This window comes from Dipodomys ordii, unplaced genomic scaffold (assembly GCF_000151885.1).
Source record: "Dipodomys ordii isolate 6190 unplaced genomic scaffold, Dord_2.0 Scaffold13, whole genome shotgun sequence".
In the NCBI taxonomy this organism is placed as follows: Eukaryota; Metazoa; Chordata; class Mammalia; order Rodentia; family Heteromyidae; genus Dipodomys; species Dipodomys ordii.
In genome coordinates this window covers 18217023-18233562 of record NW_012267229.1, presented here as the reverse complement: position 1 = coordinate 18233562, position 16540 = coordinate 18217023, and the positions used below count along the sequence as shown (strand labels likewise).

Here is a 16540-nt window from a genome sequence, read left to right as displayed (position 1 = left end):
GGTTTTTTTCTTTTTGCTTATGTGGTGCTGAGGAATTGAACCCAGGGCCTCATGCATGCAAGGCAAGTGCTCTACCACTGAGCCACCTTCCCAGCCCCTGATGGTTTGTTTACTTTTGATTTGGTCTTTGTCCCCTTTTCTACGATAACTGTATGCATTTACCCAGGAATGGGATATCTTACCTCATTCGCTAAAACATTTTCAAGAAATTTCAACAAATCATTCAGATTTTTTAAATGTGAATTAGAATAATAGGTCTCAACTGAGTTGCCAGAGGCATCCTCGCTACTCAGGAGGTTGAGAACCTGAGGGTCAAGGTTCACAGTCAGCACTCAACGGGAACATAAGCAGCAAAACAAGGCTGGAGGTGTGGCTCAAGAGCTAGAGCTAGTCTAGGCAAACTGGAGGCACTGAATGAATCAAAGCGTTAGTACTGCCACTGCTACTACAGCTACTCATAGGCACAGACGAAGAGAAAAGTGAAATGTAGATATGCACACTGCAATGTCTTTGGTAGTTGTTATAAAAGAGAAAGAACTTGGGCTTTGAGCTTCCTGGCAGCCAAAGCAATAAGGGAAAGTTGGGCTGACTTGTATTCCCCCCCCCCAACTCAGTGTAAACAGAACAGTTTTACAATGTCAGGGAGAGGCCCCTGCTCTGCTTCCCTCCTCACCATGTCATCTGTAATGAAGAAGCTAAGGTAGCCGGCCTGGTAATAAACATGGCTGGCGGTGTTGAAGACATAACTGGAGATGGCAAAGTAGACCATTTTCTCGTGATCCTCGGGAAGGCTCATGACTGGAGCGTGTGCTGCCACCTCAGAGCGATTGTGGAGATTGAAGATTTCACCCTGGAGACAGAAAGGGGATCTGACTGGACTTTTCACAGCCTGTCTCTGGGCTGGACCCTGGGCCCTGAGTCAGGGGCTCTGGCTGGAGCCTCCCAGTGAAATCCATGTTTACTTGGGGCTAGGATGCACCAGCCAGTCCCCCGTGAGCATGCCCCTACTGGCAAGGAGGAGGGGAAGGGTGTGTCATAAAACCTAAGGGTGAGCGGGAGGGGGGGGGAGTGGTGGCTCCTGCCTGTAATCCTAGCTACTCAGGAGGCTGAGATCTGGGGATCACGGTTCAAAGCCAGCCTGGGCAGAAAAGTCCGTAAGATTCTTATCTTCAATGAACCACCAGAAAACTGGAAGTGGCGCTGTGGCTCAAGTGGTAGAGCACATGCCTTGAGCTGAAGAGCTCAGGGACAGTGCCCAGGCCCAGAGTTCAAGCCCCATAACCTAAGACCTAAGGGTGGACGGCTCCCCATAGCTCCATATTGCCCTACCTCTGGCACAGCAGGCATGGCTGGGGAGACAGGGCAGCTGTGAAGTTAGGATGGGTGGCGGGGGGCTTGGGCTGAGCTGAGGCGGCTTGCTGCAAGGCCTCACCTTGAACATCATGTCCAGTGCCTGGGCTGTGGCCTGAGGGGCCTCCACTAGGCTGTAGTCGATGCCCGCGAGGCTGTCAATCTTGGCGGTGACTGTGAAGCAGACAAGGGACAGGATTATGGACCAGGCTCAGCCTAGGTGGATGGAGAAGAGCAGAGGCTTCGGGCTGATTTCTCACACCCAGGGCTTTCCCCACAGCCCTGCCCCACCTGCCCCAGCCCTGGCCCCCAGGCCCAGAAGTCATGATGAGTGAGGGTTCCCTGTCCCCCAGCCTGGGCCTCAGACGAACCAGTACTATATCCGGGATTCTCTCAGACAATCGTCAGGTGCTGTCCTTCCACGCTTTTGGTGGGCATCAAGAGCCAGGGTCCCACTTACAGACAGTTACACTAGAATGGGGTGAGCAAAGATAGCTCACCCCTGTCATCCTGACGACTTGGGAGGTGTAATCAAGAAGATGGAGATTTGAGGCCAGTCTGGCAAAAATTAGTGGGGTCCTCTCTCCCTCACATCTCAATCAATAAAAACTGGGTGCAGTGGTATACTCCTGTTATCCTGGCCAGGACGGGAAGAATAAATGGGAGGCTCACAGTCCAGGATGCACTCAAGCAAAAAAAAGTGAGGTCCTGGGCTGGGAAGGTGGCTCAGTGGTACAGTGCTTGCCTTGCATGCATGAGGCCCTGGGTTTGATTCCTCAGCACCACATAAGCAAAAAGAAAAAAAAAAGCTGGAAGTGGTGTTGTAGCTCAAGTGGTAGAGCGCTAGCCTTGAGCTGAAGAGCTAAGGGACAGCGCCCAGGCCCAGAGTTCAGGCCCCACAACCAGACCCCAAAAAAAGGAAAAAAAAAGTGAGGTCCTATCTAAAAAATAGCAAGAGCAAAATGGGTTAAAGGTATGGCTCAGTGTTAGAGAACCTGAATCCTCAAGCACAGATCTCAGTACTTAAAAAAAAAAGTTTTAAAAATGACTTCATTTGACATATGCTGACCTAGAGGTTTCCCTAAGATTAGAGATTTAAAAAGAAGTGGGTGGCTGGGCATTGGTGGTTCATGCCTGTAATCCTAGCTACTCAGGAGGCTGAGATTTGAGGATCACTGTTTGAAGCCAGCTCAGGCAGGGAAGTCCCTGTGAGACTTTTATCTCCAATTAACCACTAGAAAACCAGAAGTGGCGCTGTGACTCAAAGTGGTAGAGTGCTAGCCTTAGGCAAAAGAACCCAGGGACAGTGCCTAACCCCTTAGTTCAAGTCCCCTGAACAAAAAATATCATGTGTCCTGTGTACACTAAGGGACATGCACCATGATTACTTACATACATATATGATCACAAATAAGAATGTGTACAAGTGCTTATATTCCCATGCTGATACACAAAGAAAATACCTTGAACATCTTAAAAGATATACTCCTAAATAGAAGTCACCTGTGGGAAGAAAAGCAGAGGTGCAAAGGGATTTTAAATTGTTCTTTTCTATACTTCTGTCCCATTTATGTTTGAGAAACAGATGCTCTTATGGAACCAAATGGAAATCAAGAGGCCCAGGGGTGGTTGAAACATCCGTTACCTGGCAGGGTTTGGAGGTAAGGCTGCAGGTCGGAGGCCACTGATTTCTGGACCATTTCACAAATCTGACAAGAAGAGCAAGAAAGAGAGCAGGACTGAGTGAGTTCCTCCACTTTGAGAAACATGATTTCCAAGTCTGCATAGTGATCACAGATTCCCTAAACATCTCCAAGAGCTTGTCATGTGCCAGGCACAAGGAGACAGACAGGATTAAACCACATGTGGATCCTTTGTGGTCTCTGAAAGAACCCAACAGGACAGCTCAGATGTCCCCCAAGGCCTGGGCTGGAGAAGCCCCCCACAAAGATGGTAGGTTGGAGAGGCCACCATCAAAAATGCTTTCTAAATGGTGCCAGTGGCTCACTCCTGTCATACTAGCTACTCAGGAGGCTGAGACCTGAGGATTGAGGTTTGAAGCCAGCCTGAGCAGTAAAGTCAATGAGACTCTTATCTCCATTTTACCAGCAGAAAATCGGAAGTGGAAGTATGGCTCAAGTGGTAGAGCACTACCTTAAAAAAAATTAAAGGACAGTACCCAAGCCCTGAGTTCAAGTCCTGGGACTGACACAAAAATGGAATATTTGCACAATAATATGTTCTGTAGTAGTGTCTCAAAACAGTAATGATCACAGTGTTTTAGGACTGTGATAATTATTACACTTAACTGCAATGTTTTATTATTGTTACATAATACTGTTACTAATCACTGCTATCTCCATCATCCACAGGGGAAATAAAAGGCAGCACATGGGGTACTGGAGCAGGAGGGTGGGTATTTCTCAAGTTGCTTAGATCTGAGAACCCCAGAAGCAGAAAGGAAGCGGGAGGGGGGTGGGTGGGGAAAGAGGGAAATAGAGCAGCGTTTGCTGTTCCAGCTTCTACCACCAGGGGGCGCACAAAGCCAAACCAGAGATTGGCCGGAGAAAGAAGAAGAAAGAGAAAGAGAGAAAGAGAGTTCAACTTTTCACTTTCTCCCTTTCCCACACAGTCGTTGGCATAGACACAGTACCCCGTGTTGGGGGTGAGAGTGCAAAGGAATGGAAGTGAACCGGATACCTCTTTGCGTTAGCCAAAGTGTACAAAGTCTGGACATTTCACAATACTTTTGAACAGGGAAGTCTAACCCTTGGCCCCCCCTTTCCCCCCATACTGGCCAAGCTCTACCTAGGCCCCGCCCCCTCCTGGTCTCAGGGGCAGCTGAGTGATGGCTTCCTTTTGGTCTTAGGGACTCTGGGTAGTGTGGGGATGGTGAGCAAGACTGAGCATGCAGATTGGGGGCTCCTTTCTCCCCTCCCTCTGCTTCTGTTTTACCCATGCCAGGCAGCCAATTCCTTCTGTAACTAGATGGTCATGGAGTCCAGATACCCGAGTGTGGCCCGGAGCTCGGCCATAGACCAGCTCTGTGACCCCGGTGAGTGGTTTGTGCATGACAGACGCATGGAAGGGTCTTGACATCTTCCTCCTCCTCCTCCTCTTCCTCCTCTTCTGTACCAGTACTGGATCTTGAACTCAGGGCCTGGGTACTGTCCCTAAGCTTTTTCACTACTTCTAGCTTTTTTTTTTTTTTTTTTGCTGGTTAATTGGAGATAAGAGAGCCTCACAAATTTTCCTGTTCCAAGCTGGCTTTGAACTGAGATCCTCACATCACAGCTTCCTGAATAGTCGGGATTACAGGTTTGGGCTACCAGTTCCTGGCTAGCCTTGCATTTCTTACCTTGTCCTCCAGCACTTTTCGGAACCTGGACTCGATCTGGTTGTGGAAAAGATTCAGCAGCCACCTGGCAGGAAGCAGAGCATAGCCAAGGAGGACAGTCTGCCACTGGACAGGGAGCTCTGGGGGAGGGCATTCCATCCTGCACCCTGTTGGGCCCAGTGTCCCAGCACAAAGTTCCCTCTGAGCTCAGAGCAGCTGGCTCCCAGCCACCCCTCTCCCCTGTCAAGTTCAATGGAATTGGGGGAGCAGCTGGAGATTCCACATTTTTAAAATAGAGGACGTAGAAACTCTGAGGTGTCGCAACTTGACCACAGCCTTGTTTATTTTTTTTACACGCTCTCCTTCAGCCAAAAGCCAACTTTGATTCATTTGACAAAGGGTCCCTTAAAGTTGACGTATCCTGTGCAAATGGCACACCTACTCTCCTGCTTAAATTTGCCTCTGTTTGTGTGCACAGGGTTCCCAAAGGTGCATGCGTGGAATGCCTCCTATTCCAGAGCTGGTGTTGCAGGGGAGGGGGGCTGCAGGCCCGGGGGTGGGCATGGGCCGCACTGTGGGTCAGGCAGGGGATCTTCCCAATGGCAACTTACCCCAGACCTCCAGATATGTCCACGTCAACGTCATAGATGCGACTGCTGCAGCGGGGGGCAGTGACCGTGGGCCTCCCTGAGGGGTCGGTGCCCAGGAGGAGGTCCACGGAGATGGTGAGGCCCTGGACCAGCAGGTCAAAGGAGCCCTGTAGCTTCCTGGGGGAGGCCAGGTAGGCAGCGTGACCCCTCCATCCTCCCCTCGGCCTCCATGGGGAGAGACCAGAACTCACTCTCATCTCAAAAAATAAAGCTGGGCACCAATGACTCATACCTATAGCCCTAGCTACTCAGGAGGCTGAGATCTGAGGATCAAGGTTCAAAGCCAGCCCAGGTGGGAAAGTCCGTGGGACTCTTATCTCCAATTAACTATCAGAAAACCAGAAAAAGAGCTGTGGCTCAAAGTGGCAGAGCACTAGCCTTGAGCAGAAATCAGCTCAGGGACAGTACCCAGGTCCTGAGTTCAAGCCCTACAACTGAAAAAATAAAAATAAAAACACCCAAGAAAACAAAAAGCAGAGCTAAACAAAGATCTAGGATTAAAGTTCTAGAAGAGAACTCAGGTATTTATGGTCAGGGAGAGGCAGAGCCCAGATTTATAGCTCACCAGTCATACATTCACACAAGTGAACAAAAATTCAATAAGAAAAAAAAACAGCCAGTCGCTAATATATTTAATATATGAACTAATTGCCTTCACAGACAAGGGATACATTGATAAGAAAAGGACAAAAGGACTGCCAAGTTCTAAAAACTAAAGACATGAACAGCAAGTTCAAAGACAAATAAGCCTGTGAAGGATTATCAACAAGGAGAAAACAAAACCGAGTGCCAGTGGCTCACACCTGTAATCCTAGCTACTCAGAAGGTTGAGATCCCGAGGATCACAGTCTGAGGCCAGCCTAGGGAAGAAAAGTCTGTGAGACTCCATCTCCAATTAACCAGCAAGAAATCAGAGCAGGGCAAGGTTAGGTGTGTCACCCAGCGGGTACTGGCATCTCTTGTGCTCTGGGCTGTACTGTGTCCTTCCCCGATTTCTGTGTGGAAGCCCTGAGCCCTGGTACCCAGAATGCAACTGTGTTGAAGAAGTGTCTCAGAATGGAGGTCAGGAGGCTGGGCCCTCACCCAACCCGATCCAGGTCCTTCAGACTTGGGGGCACGCTCACGTTTAGGACCGGAGGAAAGGCAGAGAGGACACAGTGCCATGTGAGTAGTGCCAAGGGCAGGGGGTAGAGGGAGCAAAACCAGGCCCACCCACACCCTGACCACTTTGCTATGAGAATCCCAGCAAGGCTGACAGTGCCGGGTCGGGTCCCCAAGGGCAGACAAAGATGAGGTACCTCAGCTGAGCTCAGTATTCCGGTCTCAGCTGTCTTCCTGTCCCCCTGGTCCCCAACAGCCTTTCCCTCACCAAGCTGATCTTTTGTGGGTATTTTTCCCCCCTTGTTTGTTTTGGGATTGAACTTGGGGCTTGGGTGCTATCCCTGAGCTTCTTGTTTCTGCTCAAGGCAAACGCTCTAGCACTTTGAATCACAGTGCCACTTCTGGTTTTCTGGTGGTTCATTGGAGATGAGAGTCTCACGGACTTTCCTGCCCAGGCTGGCTTTGAACCACCATCCTCAGCTCTCAGCCTTCCAAGTAGCAAGGATGACAGGCGTGAGCCACCTCCGCCTGGCTCAGGCTGACTCTTTTTCCTTTTATTAACCCTTCCCTCCCCTTGGAGGTCTCTGATCTCATTGAGTTCCATCTGGGCTACTTCAGAGCTTGCTACCTTTCTGATAAGCTACAAATACTTTGCAACCAGGAAGAAGGAGGTGGAGGCCAAGGTCAGGGCCCCAGGACCAGGGAGAGGGATGGACTTACGCGAAAGATTTTCGCACTTTCCACCTGCCCTGGACCCCAATGGAGGAATCGGAGATGGAGAGACTCAGGCCCTGGCCGGGGAGGGGCTTCAGGGTGGAGTGTGGCAGCTCGCAGCTGTGGATCTCCAGGCTGTGGGTATGGATGTGAAGGGAGGCGTCAGGCCCAGCCTGCACCCCCCTCACCAGGGCCTCTGCTCCCTTTTCTGAGCCCCCGTGGGACTTGTTTCAGCAGCCACCTGACTCCTCAGACAGAAACCAGGCGCAAACAGCTCTGGTCCAGCTGTGAGCATGAAAAGGGGTGGTGAGAGGCTGTAGGTCTGATTGCCTTCCTACTTCCACTGTCTATTCTAAAAAGTGCGAGCTGCTTATATCTTGTGATTCCTCTGCGATAGCAATAGTGCCACCTCCTCTGGGAAGCCTTCCCTGATGTTTTCCGCACCCAGAAAACACAACACTAATAACTGAGCTAGTGTACTTCAACTTTCAGGCCCATCTATCCTTCTGGGCTATGTGCAGGGTGGATAGGTTGGGTCACAGACACCACCAAGTCCTTGCTAATCTTCTTGGATGATGAGCACAGGAGCTCGGTGCCTTTCCAGGATTTCCCTTCTAAACTCCTGCTGTCTGTCCCAAATGGATCCTAACCCAGTCCCTGGACTCTGCCTTGCTTGCCAGCGTCCCACCCGCCCCTGGCCCAGCCACCTGTGGAAGTCATAGTGTCCTCGGCCTATGGGGCGGATTTTGAAGTCTCCGGTGAAGTCCGGCAGGGTGATCTTGTGCAGGTCTCTCTGCAGGGCTAGCAGTCCCTCCTTGGCCGCTGCAGACAGGGGAAGGGCGGGAGTCAGCCTGGCCTGCCTGCCCCCTTCCCCCGCTCTAAACTCTCCAGGGGCTCCCACCCAGCCTAGTGTGCCCCTTTGGTTCTCCTGGTGTCCCTGTGATGGATGGACTGCCTTTATGAGCCCGACTAGGGGCTCATACCATTCAGAATACGGGACCAAGATGGCCAGCTTCGGGTGATTGGTTGTGCGGTTATGGGCGCAGGTGCATCGGGAAAGGGACAGAAGACAAGTATTCTGGATCTAGGGTTTGGATACAGACAGCAGGCAGTGGGCACTATTATTTCTCCTGAGGCTCCAGGGCCCCGGCACCTGCCACCTGCAGGGTGTTTGCACACAGGTGACCATGGGCCTCCCTTTTTGCCCCTTATAGTTTGCCTTCTTCTTTCTAGCAAATGAACACGAGAAGGTTGCTCTGGCTGGAATGCCATTCTTTGCTCTGGTGAATTCCTACAGCTGTTTTTGTTTGTTTGTTTGTTTTGTGTTGTTTTTGTTTTACCTCCTCTTGGAAGCCCTCCCTGATTCCCCTTTCTGTCCCTGGTCTGTCTGGGAATCCCACAGCCTTACCTACCTGAGGAGTATGACTGCTTTCTTCTAGAAAAGCAGCAGAAGTGCCACACGTGTGTCATATTTGGGGGTAGAAACACCACCCTTCCCTTCCCTTGTTCCTTGGGCAGGATGATTGAGAGGTTTTGTTTGAATATTTTGGGAAACAATAGTGCTACTTTTACCAGCTTTTTTTTTTTCTTGGTTGGGGGAAACCAGTATTGGAGTTTGAAATCAAGAGCCTCCCACGTTGCTGGCAAACATTCTACCTACCACCTGAGCCACACCCCCAGTCCCTTTCACTCTGGTTGCTTTTGAGATAGGGTCTTACCTTTCCCAGGCTGGCCTGACCACCCTCTTTCTATTTGATACTTCCCACTGTAGGTGGATGACAAGCATGAACCCTCACACCCAGCTCTTTTATTGGTGGGGAGGGGAGGGCCTTATGAAGTCTTTTTTTTTTAACCTGGCTGGATTTGAACTTCCATCTTACTGATTTCAGCTTCCCAAGTAGCTGGGATGACAGGTGTTAGCCACCAATGCCTGGCTTTTTTTTTTTTTCCCTTAGCCTACTTTTGCCTGCAGTCCTTGGACCCATTCTATAAAACTGAGCAGTCACTACATGGAGCATCTGATAGATATTATGTAGCTAAGTAATTAAAAAGAATTTGTGTGTATGTGCAAGTATTGAGGCTTTGGAACTCTCAGGCTTTGGAACCCTCAGTTGGCTTTTTTTTTTTTTTTTTAGTTCAAAGCTAGTGTTCTTGAGCATTTGAGCCATGCCTCTGCATCCAGCATTTTGTTATTTAAGAATCTCTTGAATTTGTCTGCTTGGGCTGACTTTGAACCTCAATCTTCAGGTCTCAGCTTCCCAAGGAGCTAGGCTTACAGGCATGAATTGACTGCACCACGCTAATAGGTGAACTGGTAAGTCCGTGTGAGTCCTATACAGGCTCTGCTTGGTCCCCTGAGCCCCTCCTGCCAGGAGGCTTAAAGTGTGTTTTCAAACTCCACCCCATGCCTGGGGTGACACTGAGGGGGTAGCATTGCCCCTGCTGGCCCCTCCTCCTCCTCACCTCCCCTGCCCCCTCCCTACTGGGCTTCCTGCATCCACTCCTGGGGGACCCCTGCCACCGCAGACAGGGTGTGAGCCACACGGCTGGGGGCACCTGGTCAGAAGGGGGTCTGTCTGTGCCCGTCGGTGCCCAGAGCAGCCTGGTGCCAGACCCTCAGGTCCAGCCCCCAGCAGGGCTTCTTACCATACTCCAGGCCCTTGCCGGTGATCCTGGCCACTAGGCCGGGGTTGGCACTCAGAGTCCCCGGGGTGACAGCCAGCAGCAGCCCCAGCAGAATGGGCAGCAGGGCCTCAGCATTCACTGAGGTCTCCATCCTGGATTGTCAGTGCGCTGGGCAGAAACTGTCTTGTGGTGGGCTGGACCTGGCTCCTTTAAATAGCCAAGCCTTGGGCAGGGCCGGTCATGAGGAAGGAAGGGGGGGGGGAGGGCAGCTGGGAGCAGAGCGGAAGAGGAGGCCCCACGGGCGGGAACTGGGCAACACCGTGGGGTCAGGGGTCAAGGCCAGCCTGGGCTACAAAGTGGGGGACCGTGTACCTTAAAGAATTTAGAATGACAGGCGGAGGGAGGGAAGAAAGCAGCCCTGTGACTCCTGGCAGGTTTAGGAAGGGGGCGTGGCCCAAGGCTGAACACCTGCTGCCTCCCCTGGAGATACCCCCCCCCAGACCCTGGGGGCAGATGGGGAAACTGAGGCTCTCTGTCAAGATCACAAGCCAGCACATGGCAGACCCAGGAGGAAAACCAGATGTGATGCATCCCAGCCCTGTCCTTCCTTTGTGCTGGGCACTTTCTCTGTCTCTGTCTCTCTGTCTCTGTCTCTCTCTTTCGCTCTCTCTGCCTGCTTTCCTTCCGAGGGAAAGCAGGCTGTCCTAAGCCTTACTGATGTTCTAATTTTCTGCAGGGCAGCCTGGCAAATCTTTAAACACTTAGTCCCCAAACAAAACAAAAGAAATAATACTAAGCAAGCAGCCACCACAGGCTCTTGACACAGCTGCCCACCCTGTGACCACAGGCTCTCCATGTGGAACTTGCCCCACAGTACGTAATCATGTCAGTGTGCAAACACATCCGGGCGCGCCGTGTGTGTGTGTGTGTGTGTGTGTGTGTGTGTGTGTGTGTGTGGACATGGGGACGGGCAGGGGAGGAACGAAGGCCACCCCAGGTCCTCCAGGCAGGGCCCCAGCTGCACTGATTGTGACACAGCCACTGAAAGTGACGGGACCAGGGCCATGCCTTTGGGAGTTGTTCTTGCCACAGCTACTTTTACTTCCTCTCCGTTGGCCGGGCTTTCTGGCTCTTCATTTCATTTGGGTTTCAAGGCAGAGTCTACCTGTGTAGCCCAAGCTGGCCTCAAACTCCTGGGTACTCTTGCCTCTGCCTCCAGAGACTACCTTCCAGATGTTAAGACTTTAGCTGCTAAGATGTTAGTGAGTGCTGATTGTTAAGTCATCTTGCCAGGATTTACAGAGCTGAGCACTTCTGGTGGTATTCAGATCTCACCAGGGCGTGCAAGGCCACCATTGGTCATCTGTGATTCAGGGAACCTGAAGCTGATAAACTGTTCTGAAGTCTAACTTGCGGAAAAGGACTATGTCTTGTCAAGTTCCAGAGGGGTGGCTCACCCCTGTAATCCTAGCTACTCAGGAGCTTGAGATGTGAGGATCATACTTCGAAGCTAGCCTGGGCAGGAACGTCTGTGAGACTCTTATCTCCAATTAGCCACCAACCAAAAGAGCCTGAAGTGGAGCTGCGGCTCTCAAGTTGTAGAGCGCTTGAGTGAAAAAGCTAAGGGACGTCACTTAACCTTGAGTTCAAGCCCCAAATAGTGGCATAATAAAAGAATTAAAAAGAAGAAAAAGAAAAGAAAAGAAAAACTGGCACTAGTGGATCATGCCTGTAATCCTAAGTCCAAACCCCAGTACCTGTTAAAGACTTGGCTAACATGCCCAAAGTCCTGACTTCAATATTCAGAATGGGGGTGGGAGGTGGGGTGAGGGGGTGGGGGGTAGGGAGGAGACAGAGAAACAGAGTGACAGAGAGACAGAGACAGAGAGACAGGGAGAGACAGAGACAGAAAGACAGAGACAGAGGCATACACAAAGAGAGACACGGAGAGACAGGAGAGAAAGAGTTATAATATTTATAATAGGGATTGTGTTTATTTTTCGAGTTTCCCCCGAGAAGTCCCTATATATGTGAGCTTTGTTTTGCCCTCTATCTCCAGGAAGTCTTCCCTGATTGCTTCATGTTTCCAGGTAGAGAGATAGGTACTTCTCTGAGCTCCCATAATGCCTTGCATCCTCCCTAGCATAGCATGCACCACTCTCTGATTCTCAGTGATTGTGCTCTTTTAGCGATGTGCCCACTCACTCTCTGCCTCTAATCCCATCAGCTGGCGGTGTCTTGGCCCAGTTCCCTTGGAACCGGGTGGGCTTGGTGGTCCCCACAGTCTGAGTGTGTTTGGAGACAGCGGCTTTGTGGTAGCTCAGCACAGGGAACTGTGCAGCCCGGGCCCCTCTGCCCCTCTGTCCTCACACTGGCTGAGGTTTGTGATGTCTCTGTCCAGCCCCTGACTCCTGCCCTGGGGCCTGCCTGCTCTAAGCAGCACCGAGCTGGGCAGGGTGAGCAGCTGGGGCCACAGGGAGTGTGGACTGACCACCTGCCACGTGCTGGGTACTGACCAATGCCTCATGCGGGGTACCAGGCTGGTTTAGCAGCATACGCCCTTCGTCCCTGCCACTGCCCTCTGAGTGAAGCAGCTTCTCTGAGAGTTTTGGGGTCTCAGGAGGGGGGGACATGAGCCACATGTGTCACCCAGCAGGGGTTCCATCCCACAGGCACAGCCAGGAAAGGTCTGTCTGGAAAGATGGCAATGCTAGGCTGGGCCCGGGGTGAGGATGAGCAGGTGGAAGAGCCAGTGCTGACAGGGCAGACCACAAGGGCAGCTTGTCCTTGGGTGTGTCCCCAGGGTCCTCCCTGGGGCCTCTGCTCCCCGGACGTCTGTCTATCCAGGGGAATGGCTGTGCCGTGCACCTGCCTTGTAAACCAGGGCTGGGCCTAGTGGGGACACGTCACTCTCCGGTGGCACTTTGAAGATCCAGGAGGGCGCTGTTTGCAGGGCTGTGGACCTCGGAAGCTCAGCTCTGGCTGGCTGGGTGCCACGTGCTCCCAGGCCTGGCCTCCACGCCCGCAGGCCGCCGCTCCTGCTAAGGTCACTGCTTCGGCAAGGCCACAGAAAGCAGGCTGACTGCAAGGCCCCGGGGCATCCGTTCCTCCACCAGGCTGGCCGCCATGGTCCCCAGGTGCGTGGCTGTTGGACTGCATCCTCTTTTCTAGGAAAAGTGTTAGGTTTTTAAAAAGAGGTAGCCGAGTAAGAACAGCACCAGGCACGTGGTATTCAGGTAAGGGGTAGGTTTATTCATCGTTCTGGCTGGCACCAGGCCATGTTGGCCCTACACTTGGCTGGGAAAAGGCCTGGGAAAGAGCTGGGAAAGAGAGCAGGGAAAGAGAGAGAGCTGGGAAAGAGCTGAGAAAGAGCATCTGGGCCTGGGCTAGGCCTTATCTAGGGTATGGGTGGAGAAAGGTGTGGCCACATTAAATTCAGATGTGACCTCAGCGGATGCAGATGTGACCTCTTCCAGGTGTGCCAGTTGCCTAGGTAATGCAGGTACTGGGTGGAGACTTTGCTGCGAGGAGGGTGGAGTCTGCTAGCCATCCAGGAGCGGACCTTACAAAAAGGACTCTCTTTTTCAACCATGGGCAGTGATCATTGAGTTCTGTCTGACCGCAAAAGTGCTTGTTTGAAAACCAAAAACCAAAAACCCAAAGTCTGGGGATGGGAGGGGAAAATGGGAAGTGAGTGGGGGAAGGGGTGACATTGTCCAAAAAGAAATGTACTCATGGGCTGGGAAGGTGGCTCAGTGGTATAGTGCTTGCCTTGCATGCATAAGGCCCTGGGCTCGATTCCTCAGCACCACATAAGCAAAAAGCAAAAAGCCGGAAGTGGCGCTGTGGCTCAAGTGGTAGAGCGCTAGCCTTGAGCTGAAGAGCTGAGGGACAGTACCCAGGCCCAGCCACGACTGGACCCAAAACAAAACAAAAACCAAAACAAAACAGAAATGTACTTTTTACTTCACTTATATAACTGTGACCCCTCTGTACATCACCTCTATAATAACAATACAAAATTTAAAAAAGAGAAAAAAAACCCAGAGTAAAACCCATAGTGAGGAAAGGAGGAACTTTAGAGTCTCTGAGGCTGATGATCTGAGCTTGAATCCCAGGACCCTGCTGGTTGACTGTGGGCACTCTCTGCCTCGGTTTCCCCATCAGTCATTGGGCTTTGTCAGAGTGCAGCGTGGTGCAAGGTTGGAGGTCAGGGCATTTGTCCCTGCTCCCTCACCTTGGAACACAGCTACTGCGGTGGCCTTGTTGTCTCTCCTTATCATCCTTCACTGTCACTTTCCAGCCCAGAAAATGAAGACCAGAGAATCACGTAAATGACCTCAGGTCACACAGCTGTTAAATGGCAGAGCTCAGATTTGAACCCAAGATGATGAACACCATTGCTCCTGCAGTATGCACATTTACCAACTCTACCAAGCAGCTAATCTCCAAGAGGAGGGCAAAACTTGCTCTCATCTTTTCAGAGGATAAAAGGAACAGGAAAGGCTAAGTGGCATTTGTAAGTCACACAGCCATGGAGGTGGGGGCTGGATTGGTTAGCAGTCAGGCTTTGAGCACCGATCCCAGTTCCCTTGGGTAGGCCACAGAGCCTCTCCAGACTCTTCTAGAAGAGGAGGGGTCTCCTGTGTACCTTTGGAGGTTGTTGTGAGAGTGACAGGGTGGGACCTTCACATCCACCAACGGGAAGTGGCACAATGGTGAAAGCCAGCAGAGACTCCCCATGATTGGCTGCCCTTCCAGCAGAGACTCCCCATGATTGGCTGCTCCTTCTCTCCCTACCCCAGGGGCCTCCCACCTATGTCATAAGTCAGTATTTCCAGTAAGAGCCCTGAGCAATGCTTACCCGAAGCGGGACAGGCTGTGCTGAGCAATCTGGTCATCTACCGTGGACAATCCTCCTTCCTTATGAATCTTTTACGACTTGATTGGCATCTATTTTACACACTGTCCGCAGTCTGGGCTTCTTAGTGTACAGAGTGATGTGGCCAAATGTCACGATCAGCTTTCCCATCATTTCTAACACCCAGATGTAGCCATGAGCATGGTATGGGTCACTGGGGGCATGCGATGGTCAGTCTGAAGGAGAAACTAGCTCCAATTGGTAGGCAACTTGTAGACAACTTGGCAGGTCCCTTGGATTGAGTTGAAGACAGAGTCCCCTAAAAAACAAAGAGAAACCCAGCTTTTTTTCCCCCAGCCAGTAGAGAGAGGAGAGAGGTTTCCAGGGGCATGTTTTCTGCTCACCAATTGTTAGGTCCAAGAAACTCTCCTGCTTTTGTTACAGAAGGGGGCGGAGCGGGGGGGGGGGGGGGCTGCCTGTGTGTTTTGGAATGTGATGGGAGGGGCAGGAGGGCTCCAGCTATGTCTGAAGAGATGGAGGGAAAGGAGGGAGGATGGGGAGGGCAAAGCCTGTCGCCAAGCTTAGCAGCCGCCTCCCACTGACAGCCAGAGGGTCTTGCGAAGATGTGAATTGGATGGTGCCATGCTCTGCCAAGAGGCTAAGGCTTCCCTTAGTCATTTGCCACAAACCCACAGTTTTCATGGCTCTGCCCTGTGTTCTCTCCCTTCCTGCCTCTCTGGCTGCTCTTCTGGTCTTATTCAGGGTCCCCCGCTAACCTGTGGCAAAGAGAAGCAAGTGGATCCTCTGGGTGGAAAAATTAGAGGGAGATTTTTGTTGTCTGAGCCTAGTGCTATTTTCTTTTTAAATGCACAAGCTAGGTATCCAGACACAGAGCCTTCAGTATACCAGTCAGGATTCTGACACCTGGGGCAGTGGGCTGAGCACAGGCTCCGATGGCTGAAGGGCAGGAATCTAAGTGTGGCCACGGGCCAGCTGAGTGACCTGGGACAATGACCCAACTCTAAAGAACTGAGCGAGTCCCACCAAGGGGGATGGAGGCACTGTCGGGTTGGGTGAGATCCTCCTGGGTTGAGCTGGAACTCGTGAGTGTCCGGTCAGTGGTCCTCCCTCACTGAGCCCTGATGTCCCTCCCTGTGACAGAGTCATGGTGTTAGGAAGGCTGCCCACTTCTCGTGAAAAATCTGTCCCTCTGTTTTTCCTTGCCACGCTTCTATCATCATCACCACCACCAGTTTAGCTTGTCACCAAAAGACCATTTAAAAAACTAAACTAGGCCGGATGTCAGTGGCTCATGCCTTTAATCCTAGCTACTCAGGAGGTTGAGATGTGAGGATCGCAGTTCAACACCAGCCCAGGCAGGAAAGTCTGTGAGACTCTGATCAGTTAACCATCAAAAAGCTGGAAGTAGAGCTGTGGTTCAAAGTAGTAGAGTGCTAGCCTTGGGCACAAAGGCTCAGGGACAGCACCCAGGTCCTGAGTTCAAGCCCCAGGACCAACACACACACACACACACACACACACACACACACACACACAAACAAAGCTGGTCATACCACTCAACCCCCCACCCCACCCCAACCTCCCAACCCACTGGTCTGCTTCATCCTTTCAGGCATGTTCTTGCTCACCTTGGTCTTAGACCAAAAGTCCACAGCTTACAGAGAACTTCTGAGCCATTCAATATAGGTCAATGTGAAATGCATCTAATGCTAGAGACAGCCCTTCCTGACATCCCAGGGCAGGAACTGGCTCAAATTTCCCCTCAAGGGAATTCATTCTGAGTTGCACAGAGCCTGGCCTAGGGATCTAGCTGCCATATCAGGGCCTGGAGGTGACGGGACAGTGCCAATTATACAAAGGATAGCCTCTGTCCCCTGGCCC

General features: G+C 51.7%; 1 protein-coding gene across 1 annotated transcript in view; it reads right to left on the bottom strand.

Moving 5' to 3' along the window:
- Nucleotides 1–9928, bottom strand: part of LOC105981511 (lipopolysaccharide-binding protein-like) — an 18241-nt gene extending 8313 nt beyond the window's left edge. Inside the window, exons 1-9 of the mRNA XM_013010704.1 lie at nt 9799–9928; nt 7860–7974; nt 7159–7287; nt 5299–5454; nt 4709–4772; nt 2996–3059; nt 1433–1524; nt 674–850; nt 183–305 (exon numbers count right to left, since the gene is read on the bottom strand). Coding sequence (XP_012866158.1) covers nt 183–305; nt 674–850; nt 1433–1524; nt 2996–3059; nt 4709–4772; nt 5299–5454; nt 7159–7287; nt 7860–7974; nt 9799–9928 — 1050 coding nt within the window. The remainder of the gene's footprint in view (nt 1–182; nt 306–673; nt 851–1432; nt 1525–2995; nt 3060–4708; nt 4773–5298; nt 5455–7158; nt 7288–7859; nt 7975–9798) is intronic.
- Nucleotides 9929–16540: the final 6612 nt, after the last annotated feature.